The 21889-nt window shown below is 41.3% G+C and overlaps 1 protein-coding gene across 1 annotated transcript in view; it reads left to right on the plus strand.

Annotated features, from left to right (window-relative positions):
• The first annotated feature begins 6 nt into the window (after positions 1-6).
• upSET (SET domain-containing protein upSET) overlaps positions 7-21889 on the plus strand; it is a 28478-nt gene continuing 6595 nt past the window's right edge. The window contains 4 exon segments of the mRNA XM_017629826.1: positions 7-101; positions 12255-16755; positions 16897-17089; positions 17443-21889. Of these exon segments, the coding sequence (XP_017485315.1) occupies positions 13251-16755; positions 16897-17089; positions 17443-21889 (8145 nt within the window). The 5' untranslated portion in view covers positions 7-101; positions 12255-13250.

A 21889-nucleotide genomic window follows, 5' to 3' on the forward strand; every position in this document is an offset into this window, starting at 1 on the left:
ATACATAAATGACTACAATTATACGCATACAAAGCTGTATATTGCGCAGACTATAAATTTGAATTAAAAATAAGATTGGCAGTTTTCATATGCAAATTAAGGTAAGTAAATTTGGAATATGTATATGCCTACATGTGTTCTTTAAATATCACACTATTTTTTCTAGCACATAGAAACACGAATTGTAAGCTTTAGCAGATTGCACACCTATTTTGTGCTCAACTTGAAATTTTTTTAGTATACTACCATTTTTCGGTCATAAATACAGAAACAAAATTGTGTATTCTTACTGCATACGCAAATCACTAGCCGATGATGTTTGTGTGCTTTTGTACTGCACTCGCAGTTCATTTCATCAAATTTGCGCTGGAACATTTTGCTTAGGCACAAATATTTTTCTCAAATTATGAGTCAAACTTTCGCCCATAGTCAGTTAAATGATTCCTATTAAAGGATTTTCATTTTGTGGTAAATTCGAAAAAATGTATGCGTCCTGCGAAATCCCAGAAATACCGAGTATTTTTATCGCCATATTCAGGCAGCCATTTTTAATTTGTATTCGTTCTTTTAGGTTTCTCATATTTTTCTTCGATCTTTCTAGCTTTCTCGCTTTTTTGATGAAAAATTAAAAAATGGCGTCCAGTTTTATTTCTGTCGCACAATTTGCGAGTAGGCTTGTGTCTGAGCTGTTCATATAAGCATTTCTTTTTAACTCGTTTCACGCAAGCTGTTTATTTTAGTAAAAACATAGGCTTTCTCTTATTTGCACATTGTTCTGTTCATGCGCACATCTCGTTTTTTCACACGCTGTATGTACTCTTCTGAAGCTAAAGTATATAATGAAGTTGGCTGAGAGTGCATGTGTCAAAAGTAAAAATTTATGAAAAATTTCAGCAGAGCTCTGCGAGCGAAGCAAGCAAAGCAAGCAAGCTGCCATATTAAGGCTAGAAAATTAAAAGGTTTAAAATTAGCCCAATTAAACGTGGAAAAATTTTTGAAATTTTTGACAAAAAAGCAGCAGATTACCATTTGTGAAGGAATTTAAAAGTAAGTAAATTTTTTTTGTTGTCTTTCGATAAACTCGGCGCTTCGTGTAAATAAAATGTGCCAATTTTTTAATCGGCGCTGAAATTATGTATATGTGTGTATATAAAATGAAGTGAAATTCAAAAGGTATTTTTTCATTATTTGATTTTAAATAAGAGCTAATTTTAAATTAAGCATCACAAGCTTTAGTGGCAGCCCATTTTACGATTAGGCGAAAAAACAGTATGCGTATACAATTTGTGCGAATATTGCAGATTTTTCTCCCAAGCCAAGTTTGAGCTTTGGTCGCGGGATTATTTTAAGCGCTCATTTTCCATGCTTATTAGATTTTCCGCATTTTTCAATGAAAATTCAGCAAAAGAATGTTTCTTGAAACTTCCTATCCAAAATCTTTGCTAACAGTTCTATGTTTAGAACAGCTAATGCCTGCTCCACATTATGCTTGCTTCTAGAACTTTGTATAATTTTAAAATGATACGTATAAATGGAATACGCACTATAATGGAAAGTGAGCAAATAAATGAGTTTTATTAAACCCGATGTTACATCATTAAAAGTTTTCATGCCAGAAAAATCAGATTGAGTTTTTTTCATTTAGACCGATTTCCTACGACGTAGAAATTCTGTTTTTCGTGTTTTCGCCCCCAACTCGCCATTCGTTATTTTTCATTCGTTGAGTTTACTCGTTACTATGCGCCATATTGAAAAATGCGAAGGCTATATGCTTTGAAAAAATTGATTTGGGGCTTTATGTTAAAACGAATACACAATATGGCTGTATTTTGACTATTGCTGTGCATTCTTTCGTGTGGCCAATTTTTCATTTGTTTTGCTTTCATTCGTTGCATATACGTTTGCTTATTTTGTTGCTCTGCCTTTTGGTTACGTATGTCTTGAAGTTGGCTGTGATTTGCGTTGGGTTGATGGAACTGGTTGTCTCACCTTTTGTAAATTTCGAATAATTAGTTGGACTTGTTACTCATTAGCTCTCCTCCATTTACCGTATGTCTGTTTACCAATTTTGTTTCACACTAGTTTACTTATTCAAATTGCTGCATTCCATCTTGTTCTTGATGTATAATGAAATCAAAAGTTGGAAAACGGGTTTTGTATGATATGATGGTCTTGATATTTGTCGAAAATCTATGTAAAGATTGCAAATGTTTATCGAATGTTTGACTTGGTACTGCAGTGAGGGTGTTTTCTAAGTAACTGAAAAAAAGGTTTTAAATTAATTAATACCCTTCAAGGAACAAGTGCAAACAGGTGTGTGTAATTATGAATTTTCATTTGTTTCATTAATAAGTAGGTACATAGATACTGCCATTTTAATAACTCTAAAAAAGTTATACACATTGCCGCTGCTACATGAGTCCTTTCACATTTAATTCAATATTTTTGAATTTGTGACTACAGGTACAAGTTAAATACTGTAGTGTAAACGTGGCATTAGGTTTATTCGCGTATTGATCGTTTTTGATAACTATAAAAAACTATCGGATTTTCATGTTCGCGTACACAAAAATCCAGCAAAGAAGGGGAAATTGAGAGACCAAATTGGCATTTCATTCTGATGAAAGCCTGCTAATTTCTGCTGGAAAAATTTTTGCCAGCAGCCATTTGCCAGCATGAAAACCAGCTGATCAAAGTCATCTGCTTTCAATTTATGAAAATACGAGTGTACGCTATACAACTGCCAGTAAGAATTAGCCAGTACCAAAATTCAGAGAATAGAGAGAAGCTTACTAAGTTTTGCGCGAACAGGAAATGGCAAACATTTGCAAGCTTCACTGCCAGCTGGCGTCCACGGTTGCATTTCGAGCATAATAATCTTTTTAAATAATTTCAGGTAGAAACCAAAACAGGACCTATACGTATATTTCTTCTTATTCTGACTTTCTTCAACATACGATTCAATTTCTTTGTGGAAGTCACTGTCGGATTTCCTATGTCGACAGTGGTGTCGAGTGCGTTCCGATTACGAATACAGCTTTTTCAGCCCTCCAAGTTTTACTGGGTTTTTGACTAAACGAACACGATTTGGTAACAATTAGTACCAACTTGTACAAATTTTGTACATAGCGAACACTCCTAGTTTGGAAATTTATTTCAAATTTAGATTTAGATTTAGATTTATTATTATAATTTTTAAGTTTAAAATATTTTATTAGAATTGCAAATGGATCGGAAGAAAGCAAATACTCCTTTACTCATGTTTGATTAGAAAATTGTTTTAGGAAAACTTTTAATTCATATTTTCATGTTTTCTGTTTAATGCTATTGTATGCAAACAAAATTTCGATCAGCAATACTAAAAACTTGCAAATTTTTGCTAGTTTTGCGTTCGTGTACTTTTGCTAACATTTCTCTCTTTGAGAGAGAACAAATAAAATTTCATTAGAATTTTGCTGCTGAGAGTTTTCTGCTGGAAGAATACGTGAATACACCTATTATAATAAATCTTAAGTAGCTGCTTGCCAAGTGCAAGTTCAAATATTTTTGAAAAGTGTCGAAACTTGAAAAATTCCAGAGCGATTGCAGCAGCATGTTGTTGTTGTTGTTGTAGCAGCAGTGCTCAACCCCCCAGATTTGTCATGTGTCGTCGTCTTCATCCTCCGACTCTGTGAGCCTGAGGCCGAGAAAGCGGGCTGCGTCGATAGGCGCGGTCCAGAGCGCTTCTGGTGTCAGGGTCGTAGGGTTGGAGGTGCACGTGAAGAGGTGCTGGGTGTCGTGAGGACCCTGCCCACATGCAGGGCATGTGTTTGCCACTTGTGCGTTCAGCCGAGAGAGGTAGCTGTTGAGTCGGTGACACCACCCAGAACGGAGTTGTGCTAGGGTGCACCTGGTCTCTCTCGGCAGCTCTACCTCTTCTGGGTCTATGGGCGGCGGTCGACCGCCCAAGACGATGTTGTCATTACGCGTACTGAGGCTCGTTCTGACCGCATCGCTATGTAGGCTGTTGAGCGCCGCTCTGTATGTTGCTGCGTCGAATGGATGGTCTACGTACGGCTCAATGTCCGCTTTCCAGTCATGCAGGTGTCGTCTCACGTGTCGTGGGGGCGGTTCGTTACGAAGCAAGGCATTGTTGGGGTGATCCCCTCGGTGACAGCCCACGAGGTATTGCTTCGACAGCATGGTGTTGTGCTCTTTCACCTCCAGCATCTGGCTTTCTTCATGTAGGTGATGCTCGGACGACATGAGATGACAACCTGTAGCCGTACGTAGAGCTGCATTCTGGCAGGTTTGGAGGTTCCTCCATCGGGTGTCGCTTGTCCCCGCCGTCCACACTGGTGCCGCGTAGTTAGCCACTGACCGGCCGATTGCCTTGTAGGTCGCGAGCAGGGTTTCTTTGTTGGCTCCCCAGGTGCTGCCGGCTAGCGATTTTAGGACTTTGTTCCTGGCTCGCAGTTTGTTGCATGTGGCTGTGGCGTGCGCGGAGAAGGAGAAGAGGCTATCGAACGTCACTCCTAGGATTTTAGGGTGGTTGGTCGTCGGTATTTTGGCGCCATCGACGAAGACGTCCAGTTCTAGCCCCACCTCCTTGGTCCAGGTCGTAAAAAGTGTGGCGCTGGATTTTGCGGCGGAGATTTGGAGGTTCCTTGCGGAGAAGAAGTTGGAAAGATCGGTGAGATAGTCGGTTATTTGTTCACAGAGTCTGTCTATGTTGGGGCCAGTTGCCATTATTGTGCAGTCATCGGCGTAGCTTACCAAGTTTACTCCTGCTGGCGGCGGAGGGAGTTTGGCCATGTAGAGATTAAACAGTGTCGGGGAGAGTACGCCGCCTTGGGGGACCCCCTGTTTAATTCTACGCGGCTTAGACTTGGCGTTTCGAAATTCGACCGATGACTGACGACCACACAGATAGCTGGTTATCCACCGTTTCGTCCGAGCTGGAAGCGACGAGTCCAGGATGTCTTGGCAGAGGGTCGCGTGGTTCACCGTGTCGAAGGCCTTCGACAGGTCCACAGCGACTAGGACCGTCCTATCGCAGGGTCGACGTTGGTTCAGACCCTCGCTAATCTGTGTGGTAATGGTGTTTAATGCTGTTGTCGTGCTGTGCATTTTCCGGAATCCATGTTGGTGTTCGGCTAGCTTCAGATGCTTCGTCAGGCTGGGGAGGAGTAGTGCTTCCATGGTTTTTGCCACTGGGGATAGGAGGGAGATGGGTCTGTACGAGTCTCCTGCGTCCGCCTTCTTCCCTGGCTTAAGGAGGGGAATGATCCTACCCATTTTCCACATCTCGGGGATGATCAGGGTGGACAGTGACAAGTTGAAAGCGGCGGTCATATACTCGACTCCCGCAGGTCCTAGCTTTTTCAGCATCTGCATGGAAATTCCGTCTGGGCCTAACGCCTTCGATGACTTGGCGTGGTTGACAGCTGCCTGCGTCTCTTCGATGGTGAAGCACAGTGGTGTGTCTCGGGGGCAGCAACCCCCCAAATTGCAGCAGCATGTCAAGTAGGGGTTAAATACTTCATGACAGGATATTAAATTAATTGCAAGTATTTTTGTTTTTATGTTCAACACTTTATAATCTTACTCAAATTCGCCAAAAATCGCGTTGCGCTGCAACACTCAATATTTTTCGAATGCGATTGAGAAATTTTCGAGACAATGCACTGCTGCGAGTGAGCGGCGGTATCCACCTTCTAAAAGTGAAGTGGGGGCTTATAGCAAGAGTTATTTGTTGTTAAATTGATGAAAATTCACCAAAATCACTGCAAATATTTCACTTGCCACCACCACTAAAAACTTATAATTTGTGTTAAATGTAGAGAAAAAGAAAAGCCATAAACATTTCTTTTTATCCGAAACCCGTTAAGTTTCCAGTGTTAAAAATTACCCTAAAGACAAATTTGGTTTGAAATTTAAGGGGCTAATGAGGGTTAAGATATTAAAAATTAACACGTGTGTAATTACTGAAATTTTTATTTAAAAGTAAAAATTACTGGTGAACCCATAATTTTGTGGTGCAGAGTCATAAATAAAGATACAAATATTACGCATAGACCCTCATAAGTCCAACGCGGGCTAGGCAATTCACAGTACATATCGTTACCTCAATTCACAAAAGCCCTAACCAACAATTTTTTTATTTTACAGCGGAAACAAAAAGCATTTTAAAAAGAGTATCAAAGCCAGGTAGGTACTTCTCTAAACAAAATAACTATATTGTCGCACAATTCTTTTTTCTCGGAATACGCTTTTTTGTCGCCACCCCACTTCCTGTCACCATCGTATAGAGTATGTATTACCCGCTTACAATGCTAATTGAATAAACAATAATTGAGGCGCAATTTCTAGTTTAACTTTGCAATTTATTTCTATGCTGTTGTTTGGCAGACGTTAGTTTGTTATGGCTTGAGGACGACGACGCATCCGCGTGAGCGTTTAATATCACGTTCTAATGTACGTACAAACATACATTATCTATCTACATACATTCATATGTCGTAAATATGTATGAGAGATTAAGCATTTTTTTTTACTTTTTTATACTTGCAAACAGTAATATTGTGGCCGTACATCCCATTCAGACATGCTTCGCTAGAGTCATATTGTATAGACTCTCTGGTTTGGTGTACTTACATATATATGTACCCTATATAGACATCGAATTCGCGCTTTGAAGGCACAAGCCATACAAAAATTAAATTAAAAAATGTATAAAAAAAATGATACATTTTTGTACATGTGTAGGATTACATTCATATGAAACAAGATTGCTTTTGATAGAATAGAAAATTCCATGGCAGCGCTAGCTAATCTCAAGTTTGTTTTTCAAACAATTATATACATATATAGTGTGTTTATTTTGTTAATATTTGTACATATTTTCATATATTTAAGTTCCGCACAAATATAGTATACATTCATTACAGTGGAGTAGTTAAAGTGAATTATTACCACAATTTCATTAATACAATAAATGGATATGTAAAACGAAAGTATTCTGTAAATTATGCGTTTATTCTCACTAATAGTACAAAAAATTATTGTGTATACATTGGTGGGCCGGTAATTAGAAACAGTTTGCATTTACAAGTTTTACCCATCTATTTTTTAGATAAAATTTTTTTTAGCGAAATATATAGTTCATACTTCAACGAAACCAATATAACACCAATGTGCGTGCCGAACCCTAATCGCAAAAATACCGTAATTGAAATTGTACTAGGAATTTTCTTTTTGATGCTGAAATGCTCAGGCGTACACATGCATACCATAGGCATACAATTTTTATGTTGAATGCGTGAAGATTAAAAGTATGTAATTGCTTATACCCAAGGAGAAGAAACCTTCGAGGCGTACATCTTATAACACTGCGTGCAACAAGTAAATTCATTTTTGACTACAAAATTTTATTAAAAAAAAGCTCATTTAGTAAGTTGTCGCAAACAACTAGCGACACCGGCCCAGAGCCCTTCTGTGGCTTGGGGAAAAGGGTCACTTTCTGCCCTTGTTTGGTTAGAGGAAGAGGCTCAAAAAAATCGCTACTGGGATAATTTCCAAGGCCTTGAGCAGCCCAAATCACTATTAGGGACATATAACCTAAAACGCTTAAAAAAATGTATGAGCTTATCAAAGAATAACTTAAGAATTTTTACAGTAATTCCGACGTAATTCCGACGGGACACTGCTGGTTGAACTATCACCTGACTAAACTGAGAATTTACTCGCATGAGCGATACAGATTTTGCAGGACGCATAACGAGACTGCGCAGCACATCTTAGAAGAATGTTCTTAAGGTCCAACAATAATAATAATAAGCTGTCGCAAATGCCACACGAGTTTTAATGCTGTGTGACGACTGACTGAAAAATTATGGCGGTACAGTCCCTACATTTTGCAAAAACAAAATACATGTAAATTTTTGTTTTTGTACTCCTGCTAGCACCTTATATTAATTCGCCTTGCTTTTATTTATGTGTTTTTTGTTATAGATCGAACTATATTTTAAATGAAAATTATATTAAAAGTAAATAAACATAATTTGAAAACATGGTGGAATAATAAGTAGGTGTTGTCAGTAGCGACGTGTTTGTTGCAATTTTGACAAGATCGGCATGCTTATTTTCAGTGCTGCCGATCTTAATTTGTATACTTCTATTCGTTGGGAAATAGTATCTAAAATACTCCTTTTTAGTAATCCGTTTTGTGGCGATTTTTAAATAACTTCGTGTTTTCAGAACGATATTAATATCTAAAATTGCTGGATTTCTATAATTTTTGTCCTCAAAATGTAAAAAAAATATAAAAGATATTGTGGTTATCAATGGAAAATGACGTATGTACGTATGGAAAGGCGATTTTTTATATTAAATAACTTTTGCTGCATTGCCACAACATCGAGCCAAATGGACTACTGTTACACTGAAATAGAGTGGCAGCATGGTTAAATTACGATTTCGCTTATTATATCGATATATATGCGTTTGAATCTATTTAAAAAATCATTTAGTCTTATAGGAAATTGCCTTATTTTACTGCCTCTACTTTTTTTAACTTACAATATATGTCCCAACCTGTGTGGAGCTGCCGATACAAACATATATTCAGGCTTATAAGCCTGTAATTAAACATTTTTTTTATATTTATTTTGAAATAGTATGCACCAACGGATTAAAAGTTGTAAATAATTACTACCTTTTCTACTACTTTAACTGACAACACCTTGTTATTAGTTGAGTTCCATACCACTTTGAATTTCGCTCCTATCTTATTGGCCGCAGCTGTATGTACACATATAAAACATCTCCAATAAATATTAAAATAAATAAAATATTGACGAAACAACTGGCGCTCTTAGCCGTCTTAGCGGTGTTCATTTAATATATTAATGCATTCACATTTGGCGTAGCATATTTTGTAATTCTATTTTATGTACAACGAGCTTTTAAAAATAAATTGTATTGCTGCTAAGTAATTTTACTTTCGCAACAATTTATTAGACCAAAATTTGCACAGTTTGAACGAACGACAAGATAAGAAAAACATCAAAAGAACGAAATCTCGCCTCTTCGGTTCTAGCTTTTCAACTAACGAATCGGCCGACATTGAGAAACAGAATGGGTACTGTGTAAAACAAAAAAAATGCATCTACTTTCATAGCTACATAAAACTATAGTATGTGCAGAAAAAAATCTGTGAGGCAATATAGAAACATTTTAAGCAACTTAAAGAAAATTGAGGATTGGCATAGCAAAGAACCAAGAGTTGCTGGCTGCCTTTGGTTCATACTTTATGCATTATTGCTATTTTTTCATTACTCGTTAGCAAGAGCGGCGAAGTATGGTGTTGAGGGAGTGGGCTAAAGAGGTGAACAACATCGGTTGCGATGGATTATGGCCAGAAGACGGCGACGGCGTTGCATGTAATGGCACTGTATGCTGTTGTCAGAGTAAACAAAGCATCGCAATATCATTGTGTTGGTTGCAGCAAGTGCAACTAACTGACTGGTAGAGACTAGGCACCCATTTAGTTGAAGGCTTGTTTGTTGTTTGGCTAGTCGATTGCCTGATTGAGAAAAAATATATATTTTCTTATGCCCCTTGCTCTCCTTCTATTGGTAGGTACATATTATTATTTTGTCTTCCATTCTATGGCTCTTGTTTTTCTCGGCCATGTTGGTTGCATTTTTCTACTATGCGTACATACAATGTATCGTTTTCTCGCTAGCGAATCGGTGCCTACTGTGGCTGCTTGAATTTATGTAAAAGTAAAATAATTGCGGAACCTTTTTTGAGTGATACTTATTGAGAGAAAATGTGTAAATGGAAGCATTTTTTGTGCATTTTTCCATAATTTTTATTGTATTTGCTTCAATCTAAGAAATTGCATTTCAGAGAACAAGCCATAATAAATGATGAAGTATATCACAAGACTTCAAATTTCGAGTGCAAATTTAAATACATATGTATGTACATTAAATTACATATATATAACCACAAATTATATATTGCAGCTTCTTTCGTTTGTATGCATTTGTTATAAATATCATCAACACATAATAAATTTGTCGTTTGTAGGGTCTAATTATTATCGCCCTATTTACTTAATCTAGGGTTCACGGTATACTAATAATTTCCATATACTCGCAGTATACCATGAATTATTTGAAGGATAATATATTAATCTTCTAAATAATTTAGGTACATATCTGTGTTCGTATGGAATTGTAGCTTACGTCGGGAAGCTGGCTTTACTATAATGCGGCATTTCTTATATTCTTTAAACGACAAGGAACTTTTTGATGAGACTTAATGAGAATATTGACTTGCTAATATCGGAACTTTCTGCACGTTTATTTGCCAAAAGTTTTTCAATGGCTCGGCGCCAGTGAGTCATTCGCAATCGTATGCAGCGATTGACGCTTTATACTAAAGCCAGCCTTTCGACATAAGCTACTGTTCCATACGAACACATATATGTATAGTATGTATGTACATATATAAAATCAGTTTTGTGGTTATAGTTCTGGGGATTTTTGTTGACGTTACAGGAGCATGCGCCAATACCAACTATGTACATATCAACCACCCACCCACTCGCATTTTATATTTATTGTTGTCTATTATAGTTTATAATACATACTAAAACTTTTCTACTCTGGTACGTTCGAAAAATAGGAGAGTTCATTCGCTAAGGCGGCAGAAAGAATTACTATGTAAATTTTGTAAAGGCTGGGCTTGTCTTGTGGTCTGCAGCACCACCACAATCCATATTTATGACGAAAATAGTTTTTTTTTGTACATTCTAATTTCATTTACGTCATCTCACTTAGATATTTGTGCTGCGGATTTGAATTTTTCTTTTTGTTTTCTTTTAGGTTATTCCTTCTGCATTTAAAGTTTGATTTAAAAGTGTGTATATGTATATGTTTGTTAAATATTTCTCTATATATATATGTATGTACAAACGTGTTTTTATATGTTGTCCAAAGTAAAATAAATCCAATCCCTAGCTTGCCACATATTCATTTCGACTAAGCCCATTCGCCCATCCCTTTTTTTCAACTGTACCAACAACAATGTTATACGTATATTCTGCCACTCTCATACCTCCTAATCGAATTTGCGCCTATTCATCTCCTAAAACGCGCCTCTGTTTGCTTGTTCTGTAAACAGTGCAACTCGGCTAGTTGCTCGTACTTATGGTGTTACGTAACAAGCGCCCAAATCATACGCGTGAGTGTGGTTGTACATTTTTAAGGTGCATTGATGACTGATTCTTCATAGTGTACAGAGTTTCAAGGGAATAGCTCTTTTTTTAAATTAATCGCAAATTCATTTTGAAACATTTCATTTGTTAATAATAGTAGCCTGATGATGATAGTTTTCGTAACTTTAATTTTTTCGTGTTTTTGAGCATTCTATTTTTTATGGCTATTCAACTTTTTTCCTTATTATTATATTCATCATTTTTGCTATACCTTTCTGCCTTTTATGTTGCACACTAGCTGGCTCATTCTGAACTATACTTTTTCCAGCATATTCATAAGCGCCATAACAACTTCAATGGAATCAATAAAATTGTGTGTATTTTGTTTTGCTTGCTACTTCTCTGCTTGCGCAGTCTTTTGTCCAATATTCGTGGCAGTTCACTGGTGTCTTGCTCGCTTCCCTGACAGTTCCTTTTTTCTTTAATTTTTATCATTGTCATTCGTTTTGACCAAATTTATTATGTTACTTTTGCCACCTATTTCTTTGTCTTTTTATCGCTTTTGAGTGTACATGCATCTATACATATATGTATGTATGCATTTAACAATATATATGTACATAACCATATTTTGTTACTCGCTTCGCTTTGTATATTCTTGGCACTGACATTTTCTCACTACTTTTTGAACAAATATTTAGAAATGCATTCCTAAAAATTTTCTGGTCGTGTAAAATTTTATAGTTATTCATAATTTAATTCCAATATGACTTGCATGGGAGTAAATTTTTCATGCTTTTGTCGCGCTTTGGCAAAAATTTTTGTTCTAACAAAAAAACCTTGTGAAATATGTGGAAGGGACACTTCTTGGCCAGATATAGATACATAAATTTATGTCCTTACGATTGTGTAGCCCGTCTATTGAGGATGTTAATTAAATCGGCGTTTTGAATATTTCCTCCCAACACTTGTTTAACTTAATATTATATGAATTATCTACCCTAAAATTAATAATTTATATATTCTCCTTATCCCTCTTTTACAGCAATCAAAAACAAAAAAAAATAATACATCGAGCAATAGCGAAAAATTCACTAAAACGATATAAATAAACCACATACATATAACTAGTCTAAAAGACATTTTAAGTGAACTGCAACCTTTGAGCCAGAAAACAACGACAGTGGAATCGCCAAATAATAAACGACGCTTCAACCGCAAACCAAGGAAACGTAAACGGAATCGGAATCGAAAACGCATCCACAAATGCCACAGACTTAACGTAGGCTACGTTGTTGTGACATTTTCTTTTCCTTTTCCTAATTCCAATTAAAATTAATCAACACACGACGGTAAGCAATTTATGAATACCAATTATCGTAGGATCGATATTTACTAGTTACTCCAAAAAAAAAAGCAAACACGTCTTTGTAGTGTTAGAGCGCTGGAAATTAATCACGGTGTATAAAAGAAAAACAATCAGCAGTTTAGTAATGTCCCCTGATGTAATGGCTTACAATGTAATGGTCAGAACAATTAGAAATTCCCGCGACTACCAAGCCACAAACGTTTTTCTAACCGCAAAAGCAGCATCAGCACAATTAGCAGCAGTAAAATTAGCTGCCACACTAATATTATACACCTGCTACAAAGCATTGCAACCAATTATTAGAGTCACCAGTCACTACAAAGATTACAGCAAAAATAATCGTATAACATTTTGTTACGAATTAAGCCCCCATGTGGGTGGGGGACCGCCTCCAGCAGCAGCGGTAGGAATAGCAAAAGCGGCTGGCCTAAATAATGATAATAGTTAAGTGAGTGAATTTCGAAACAAGAGTAACCGGGATTCACAAAAATTTATTTCTAATAAAGGATTTTAATTTGCTTTCAAGAAAAAACAGTAAATCTAAAATTTGACCTTTGTTGCTTAAAAAAATACATCACCTTTTATACTTCTCTTGAAGTAATAAATAATTGTAGTGCAAATCGCAGCTTTGTCAGATGCACTAACAATACATACATAAGTACTGCATAGCGAATGATGCCATTGCAATCGTCTGGTATAATTGTCGTAGAGAAGCCAACAACAGCAGTGACAACACAATCAGGCAGTGCAGCAGCTACCGGTGATGTAGCAGCGCCGGCAAACTTAGCTATACAACAGTCGCAACAGCAGTTTTATCAGACACAGCAGTCAACAATAGCAAAGGGCACAAGCGTTGGAGCTGCAACATCGGTTGGAAAATATTTTGAATACTATGGTACGAATGATGTACGCCAACCACAACAACAGCAGCAAAACCACCAGAAAAAACATAATGTTGCTAGCACCAACAAAAATACTAGTAGTAGAAGTCAATCGCAGTTGCCATTAATGCGACGTGCACAGCAGCGAAAGAATAGTAACAGCAGCAATTTGAGTAAGAAGTGTAGCAATAATACTACCATTACGAGAGCAGCAACCAACACGAAAATTCTACAAATTAATGCAAAGCAGCAGCAGCAGCAACACCAATTAGTACAGATGAATCAGCAACAACAACATCAAATAATACAGCATACAACAATACATCCACAACAGCAACATCATCAAATACATCAGCAACAGTCACAACATCTGGCCACATCACAGTTGCAGCAGCAGCAGCATATATCGTCGAAGCAGCAGCAGCAACATGTGCAAAAGCAGCATCAGCTGTCTCAACAAATGCATTCACAACAGCAGCAGCAGCAACAACAAAATCTCCAGCAGCCATCACAGGCACAGCCTCAGCAGCAGGTAATTCAAGTGAGCGAAGAATTCATTGAACAAGCAACTGCTTCGGGAGCCACCAACATGATGATATCAACAACAGGCGAAGTGCTGAATCCGCAGATCTTCAAAATAGTAGCCACAGATGGCACTACAGGCAACATGATTATCGACAGCGGCAGCGCTGCCGCCGTCGGTGGCCAATCCAAAGTATTGCTAAGCAATTTAACTGTGTTGGCAAAACAAGCTCCTAACGCGCCGAACACGTCGGCAACTAGTGGGGTGGCTGTGGGCTCAGGAGGCAGCTTGGGCGCGCAGCAACAGCACACGGTTGGCGTTAGCAGCGGCGGCCAATCACAACCGGGACAAACAATAAATTATATGAGTGCTAAAAACTTGTCGTATTTAACCACAGCAGCGGCAACTGCCACACCTATTACTGCAGGTGGTGGAAAAACACAAAAGTATACCGTAACGGGCACCTACAAGACGGGTGTAAAACAACAGCAGCAACAGTCACAGCAGCTAACGTCAACCACGTATATACAACAGTCGCAACAGCAGCAACAGGCGAGCCAGAGTACATCACAGCAACCGCAGCAGCTTTATCAAAAGCTCTCTGTACCGCGCCACGTACAAATGCTTACGCGGGTGCAGACTGTCATGCAACAGCCATCGTCGGCGGCTGGTACGTCAATGACAGCAAACACAGGACCACAAACCCAGCAGCAGCAGCAGACGCAAATGCTGGTGCAACCTATTGTAGGAGGGCAAAAGTATTTGAGCAGCAGTGCCACAACAAAGAGTGTGAGCGTTACTGGTAACGCTGGCAATATGTTGAAGAAGTCGAATAATTTAAAAATTTCTCATGGTAACAATAAAGTGGTGAACAACATGCAAATGCAGCAACAACAGGGTGTGAAAACGACCTATATCACACAGCAGCAGCAACAACAATATCAGCTACACCAGCCTCAATATCAGAGTAGCGGCAGTGGCAAAATTAAAACATCGAAGTTGCTCAAACAGTACAATAATGTTATAAATAATAATAGTAGCGGCGTAAACATGTTGCATCAACAACCGCTGGGCACTTACACAGTTAGTAATAACGGTGGAGGTCATAAACTGCAGCAGACGACAAAGGTGACAAAAATGTCTAGCAATAAATATGTATCACATCAACAGCAGCTGCAACATGTCGCATCTTTGCCACAAAGCACGCAACTGCATCACAAAAATGTACCACAACAGCAGCAGTTTTCAACAAGTACCAATGTTGTCACACTTGCGGGTGGCAGTGCCAATAATACCAATAACGTCGGCAACACCATCAAATTTGTAAATTCGACGCACGCAACAGTCATACAGCAGCATCAGCCAACATTGCCCATGCAGCAACCGCAACAATCGAAAGTAACGTTACGTCAGCAGCAGCAACAACATCAAATACAGTTCGTCGACGCACCAACTGGCGCCATTGTTAAAGATAACGCCACTGGCAATAATATTTACCAGTCACAAACGCACTCCGCCAACAACAGCGGCAACAATTCACAGTCGTTGCTCAACGATGATATTATGATCGTTAATGGCACACAAATGACAGACGAGTTGTCAGCACGCATACTACAGAGTATGGCGCAAAAGTCATTCGGCAATCAGCAACGCTACCAGCAACAGCAGCAACCAAAGTCGGTTGTCATGCCACCGCCGACAGCACAGCAAACGCAGCAGCAACAGCAAATTGTATTGCAGCAGCATCCTTCGCCAACATCTGTGCTGCTCTCGCCCAAAGAATATCCGCTATATAGCGCTGGCCAACTATCAGCGCAACAACAGCAGATGGGACAGCAACAGCAATTGTCAGCGCCCTCAACAATCAATACACAATACAGCACAACTGTGCAACAGGGGCCTGTATCGGCGAATGCTTACTTGCCACTCTCTGCTGCGGGTGTACATACTAGCAGCGCCGGTAGTAGTGCTGTCTATGCAGCAATCTCTCAACAATCTGGTGGCGGAATCGGTCGTCAAACACATAGCGCGCCCGGTAGTCGCTCACATTCTTTGGAGCGCAACAAGTCATATGAGGTCAGCACAACCATCACACGTAAAAGTGCTGTTGACTATTATAAAGCAAATAACAGTGGTGTAGGTGGGCGTGGAAATCATTATGGCACGCAGGGTTCACATGCGTCGGCTTCATTATCGGCTAGCACATCGAATATACCGCTTGACACACAGCAACAGCAGCAGCAACATTCGTCAGCACAGATAATTCACCTACAAACATTGAAATCTTCGCTGGCGGCCACCACAGCGGCCGTGGCAGCTGGTAACAGCAGCTATACGATTGCCACGAACAGTACAGCAGTAGCTGGCATCAACACTAGTGTACCTGCTGGGACTGGTGAAGATGAAGATATTATTGGCGAAGAGGTGCGCCCGGCGCCAGTAAATACGCAAGATATGCGCTTGCGCATCTTGCATGCTGTTCAACAGGATCACACTTATGCTAATGCTATGCCGGCGCATCTCTCCGGTACAGACACTACAAAGAGTGGTGGCACGAATGCACAGCAAATGGGAAAAGCAGGCATTGGGGGTGCTAGTGGAACGACACAGTCGCATTTGCAATCGGCATTGACGGGCAATACAGGCGGTGCGCAACAGTGGTCATTAGGCGGCATTGGGGCGGCTGTGGCCTCGGGCCAGGTGGGTTCATCAGGGGTGCTACCAACGCCACCATCCAGTGGTCAGTCGACATACACCTTGCACGGACAGCAAAGTGAGTAGCACATTTTTAATATATCAGACTTTTTTTTTACGCCATTTATAGCAAACAAGTGGGATTTATTTTCCATTTTTTCTCCATAATATAAATACATAGATTTATAAATTCAATAAAAATTAATTTTATATTTACCAGTACCCCGTATGCAGCAAGATGACGATGCACATTCAGCAATTAGTAATGGTTCGCGTGTCGCTACTGGCGATATTGATCCTGGTGAAGAGACCGAAACAGCACCTGAAGCTGAGGCCGAAGATGATTCGGTTACTCGTTGCATCTGTGATTTGACGCATGATGATGGCTATATGATATGTTGTGATAAATGCTTGTAAGTAGAAAAGGCAGTTTTTTAATAAAATATTTAAAGTATTTGGTTAAAATTTTTTATTTTGGTATACTTTTAAAAGTTTTCTTGTTCTTTTCTTTGGTTAAAGCTGGTTTATTTGGATTCTATATTCTCTTTGGCTTAATATCCATTTATTTTCTAGGCAATTAATTGCTTTTAAAATTCCAGACTCGATTTATTGAAAGGAATTTAAGTAAAAGGTCTGACATTTTTTTGAAAAAGCAATTGCTTAGATTTTATTAATAAGGCCCATTATTATATTTTTTCTTCTTTCTTTTATTTCATTTAATTTTCTGACCCATACTCTAACTCTTGGATTTGTTTTTCTTTTGTAGCGCTTGGCAACATGTCGACTGTATGGGCATCGATCGCCAAAATATACCCGATGAGTACCAGTGTGAAGTGTGCCAACCGCGACAGGTGGACAAGGCGCGTGCACGTGCCTTGCAGTTAATGAAACGCAAGGAGCAAACTCAGCTATTGCTCTCAGCACAATCGGCGCATGCAACTGGTTCCAGTGGCGCTTATCTAAGTGGTGGCTCCAATATGGGTGGCAACTATCAACTGGGTGATGGCCAGCAACGTGGGGGTGCGGGCGCTTTCATGATGGGCGGCAGCGGAGATGGCGCGCTGCAAGGCCTGCCGAACAGTACAACGTCCGGCACTACAAAGAAGGGCAAAGTTTTGAAGAAAACCGCCAAAGACACAGCTGGGGGCAAGAAATCTAAAAAGGCGGATAAACTTGGTGTAGGTTCGACAGCAGGTGGCAAACCGCCGCGCAAAGATTCGGCAGCCACAAAGAAGACAACGAAACGTAAAACTAAGAGCGGTGATGGTACGAGTGCAAGTGCGACAGCCGCTGAAAAACATGCAGCAAATTTGCGACAATGGATCGAAAATTATGAATTGGCCGTAACGAATCACTATTCGCCTGAGTTGCGCGCGCGCCTTCATGCCATCACAAAGCAACCCAGCCTGTTACAGAGCATACTAAATACGGAGAATCGCGCGTTGAAGGATTGCTGCAACAATGATTTGGAGAATCGCGCCACTACAGTGCCACACGCGGGCGGTAAAATACTTATAAGCAACATGGACATTGCACCAAGTTTTCCAATTTTCGAATTACGTGGCAAATACATGCTGAGTCCGCAGTATAAGACGCAAAATGCATCGGTGAATATGAATTCACCGCCACCAAGCAATTATCTAGCAGCTAGTCTGAAGGCGCATAAAACTCCTGGTCCTTTCATTTTCTTCTACCAGCTGCCCGATGCTGAGGCGCCTATGCAAACGATGAATGAAGATGGATCATATCCACCAATACCGCCGCAGCCAGCATACCTTAAAGGTCCGGAAATATGCGTGGACACGCGTACTTACGGCAATGAGGCACGTTTTGTTCGCCGTTCTTGTCGCCCTAATGCCGAGATACAGCATCTCTTCGAAAAGGGCACCATACACCTTTTCATTGTTGCAACGATGCGTATCCGCGCCAGTACGGAGATTACCATTAAACACGAGCCACACGACTTGCTGGCTATAGAGAATAAAAAGGCAACTTCGAGCAACTGCATCGTGCAGCCAACAAGCACGGCATGCGCATGCGGTCTACTCAAGGATTGTCTCTTTGGCCCACCACCAACCCAACAGTCCTTAGCAGGCGGCGCGACGAAATCTAGCAGCCGCAAGTCGTCGCTCGCCACAACCTTAAATGGTGGCGTACAATTAAATAGCAGTGCAGCTGCCATACAACTCACAATGGGTGGTTTGCCAACGTCAGGAGTTGGAAATAAAAAGAAGGGTGGTGCACAAAATATGAATCGCAATCGTTCGACTTCATCAAGTGGCGATAGCAGCATCGGTGGTGCTGCCGGTGGTGGCATGAATAGTCCAAATGTTGCATTGCCTGCAGTAGCACCACTGAATATGAACGCCAATATGTGCAGCAGCAACTCATTCAAGAGTAATGGCGGTCTTAACATTTTGTCCGCACATGCGCTAGCCACTTCAGCAGTGATGGTGCCTAATAACAATGGTAACATGAGCGCGACCTCCTCCGTGTCGAGTGTAATGCACGATTCTGGTATTTGTACTTCATCTTCATCGCCATCAGTGTCCATACCGTCACCTTCTGCTCTACACATACACTCACCGACGCAATCACAGCAGCAGACTTGTACTGTACCCGCTACAACCACCTTACAGCGCAGCAACAGTGCCCTCTTCATGCAACACAGTCCACAACAGCATCAACAGATCTTGGGTGCATTGCCAACGCCGTTGCTGTTGTCTCCACCACAGCAAGTTGCACAGCAACAACGGCAGCCTCAGCAGCAGAGCGTTGTGGACGCGGTGGCTAACGAAACACATGCGCCACTGCTGGATGAAGTTCCTACACCCGAAGCCACGCCAATTACGTTACAACAGCCGATTAGTCAGCCGGAGCAGCAGCAGCAGCCACAGCAGCAGCAGCAAACGCAGCAGCAGCCGCAACAACAACAACAGTTGAATTTGTCCATTAGTCAGGCGCAAGAACAGCAAATGCATGTGCAACAGCTAAGTCAACAACCAATACAAAACGTTCTTATCGGCCCTACAATAAGCGATGCATCGCTAGCTGCAGCAGCGGCTTTGCAATCGCTTAACACCGCCGTAACACTGACTGGTACTAATATGTCGGTGTCAGTGAATGTCCCACTAAGCCAATCCAATAACAATATTGCCATAGCCGTTCCCGAATCTACAGCGTCATCTGATGCATTAAATGTTAGCGATGTCGAACCACAAAAACAACAACAACAGCAGCAGCTGCAGCATCTGCAGCAACAACAAACACAATACTATGTCGCTACTACAATGCAGCTTCCACCGCTTCACGATGTCACCGATGGTGGCATGCCGTCAGTAGTACAACAACAACAGCAGCAGGACCACCAGCTGCAACTGAACACAATAACAGGTCAATTGCCGCCGCCGCAACCCCAGCCGCTTGGAGCTGTTGCCACCTCACCGCACGCTGGTTCGAAATCGCCACAGAAGCAAGGCGGCGTCAATGCCAACGTCGCCGGAGTGTCTTGTTTACCCTCGAGTAGTGCGCGCAAAACGCCCGCCAAGTCATCGGGCTCGCGCTCTACTAGCTTCTCTGAGGACGATCATGCGCACAATACTAGCAGCGGTAGCGTAAATGAAGACCCATCAGTCCTACCAACATCGAAGGAGAAGCCGAAGCTATCGCGTGAAGATCGTAAAATGGAGGCAATCCTACGTGCCATTGAAAAAATGGAGCGAAATCAGCTTCGTAAAAATCAACAGGGCAAATCGGGTGGCAATGCCTCAGTTGCCGCTAAGCGCCGCAACAGTAACAGCAATTCGCCAACTACGCCCACAAAATCCGTAGCCGGCAGCGACATGAGCGCTAGCATCAGCAGTGGACGCGTTTCAGCGGTCTCCGCGCGCAAAAAAAAGCGAAAGGCGCACAAATCGTACAGTGGTCACAGTGCACAGGCGAGGAAGCGACGCAAAAGTCGCATCAATAGCAGCAACGAATCCGCAGATGGCGCTGGCGTTAGTGGTGCTGGTTTGACGACAACTGCTGCCGTAGGCAGTGGTGGTATTAGTGAGTGCGCAGCACATTCGGAGGCAGAGTCAACATCGTTGTTATCACCAACAGCTCCGCTTGTCACAGCTGCGCAAAATTATGTGCAAATGCATCCCGATAGCAACGAAATTGTCGTTGATACAATAGCGCCTACTAATGAAGATCAGGCCGCCGGTCTTTTGCTAGCTTTAGCGAATCCCGACATAAAGATGTCACCAACGCTGCAAAAATCACCGCAGGTCTTATCTCCGGTACTGCAGCAGCAGCAGCTGCAGCATCAGCCAGAACAACAATACACGCCGCCACAGTATGCGCTCGAACAGTTGAAATCACCGCAACATAGAACGCCAACAGGCGGCGGTAGTGCTGCATCTCCACCTGCTACACCGGTGAGCTCGGCTTGTCTGCTGATCGAGGCTGCAGTTGGTCCCTTGCAAGAACACATGGACGGCAGTCCGAGTGGCGAGTTTAAGTACCCTAATAAGACCAAGACGAAAAAAGTGCTCATGTCTAATTGGCTGCTACATCAAGTAGATGCGGATACCAGCGGCAGTGATTCCCCACCGCCCGGCACACCAACACCACCCCCACCACCTATGACAAATAATGCTTCCGCAGAGGCAGTGTCTTCGGCAGTAGCAGTGGCTGGCGAGACAGCCACTTCCGCGCCAATGCCATCTTCCACCGCTACACTTGGTTTGGATTCTCTAGTACAAGCAGCAACGATGTGTGATTACAGTAAACAACAACCCGAGTGTAACGTCAACTATGCTGCGACAGTCGAAGGACTGTGCTCCGCTCCCGTGGCTTGTGATGAACCACAAAATCTCAGCATGGCTGCGCAGAAGGTCGAGGAATTTATACAGCAAACGGAACGCGGAAACAACGTGGTGTACAATCCGACAGCAGTCACTGGTGTCAGTGCTGCGCCGCGGAATCTGCTACATCTGCCGCTACAAGTTAGCACTTGCAGCAATAATTCTTCGGTAAAGAAACGCTGGTTGCGACAGGCTATTAGCGAAGAAACTACCACAGATGAGGCGATGACGCCAACACCCACAGCAGCAATGGCCGCTAGCCTGCAAATCGATTCGCCTACAGCAGCAGTCACGACGGCGCACCTCAGCGCAGTGATTAATGTGCCCAATGGCTTTACGACGCCGCTTAAGAAGCGACGACTA

Source organism: Rhagoletis zephyria, unplaced genomic scaffold (genome assembly GCF_001687245.7).
Source record: "Rhagoletis zephyria isolate East Lansing unplaced genomic scaffold, Rhagoletis_zephyria_1.1 Rzeph_scaffold_07121, whole genome shotgun sequence".
Taxonomy (NCBI): domain Eukaryota; kingdom Metazoa; phylum Arthropoda; class Insecta; order Diptera; family Tephritidae; genus Rhagoletis; species Rhagoletis zephyria.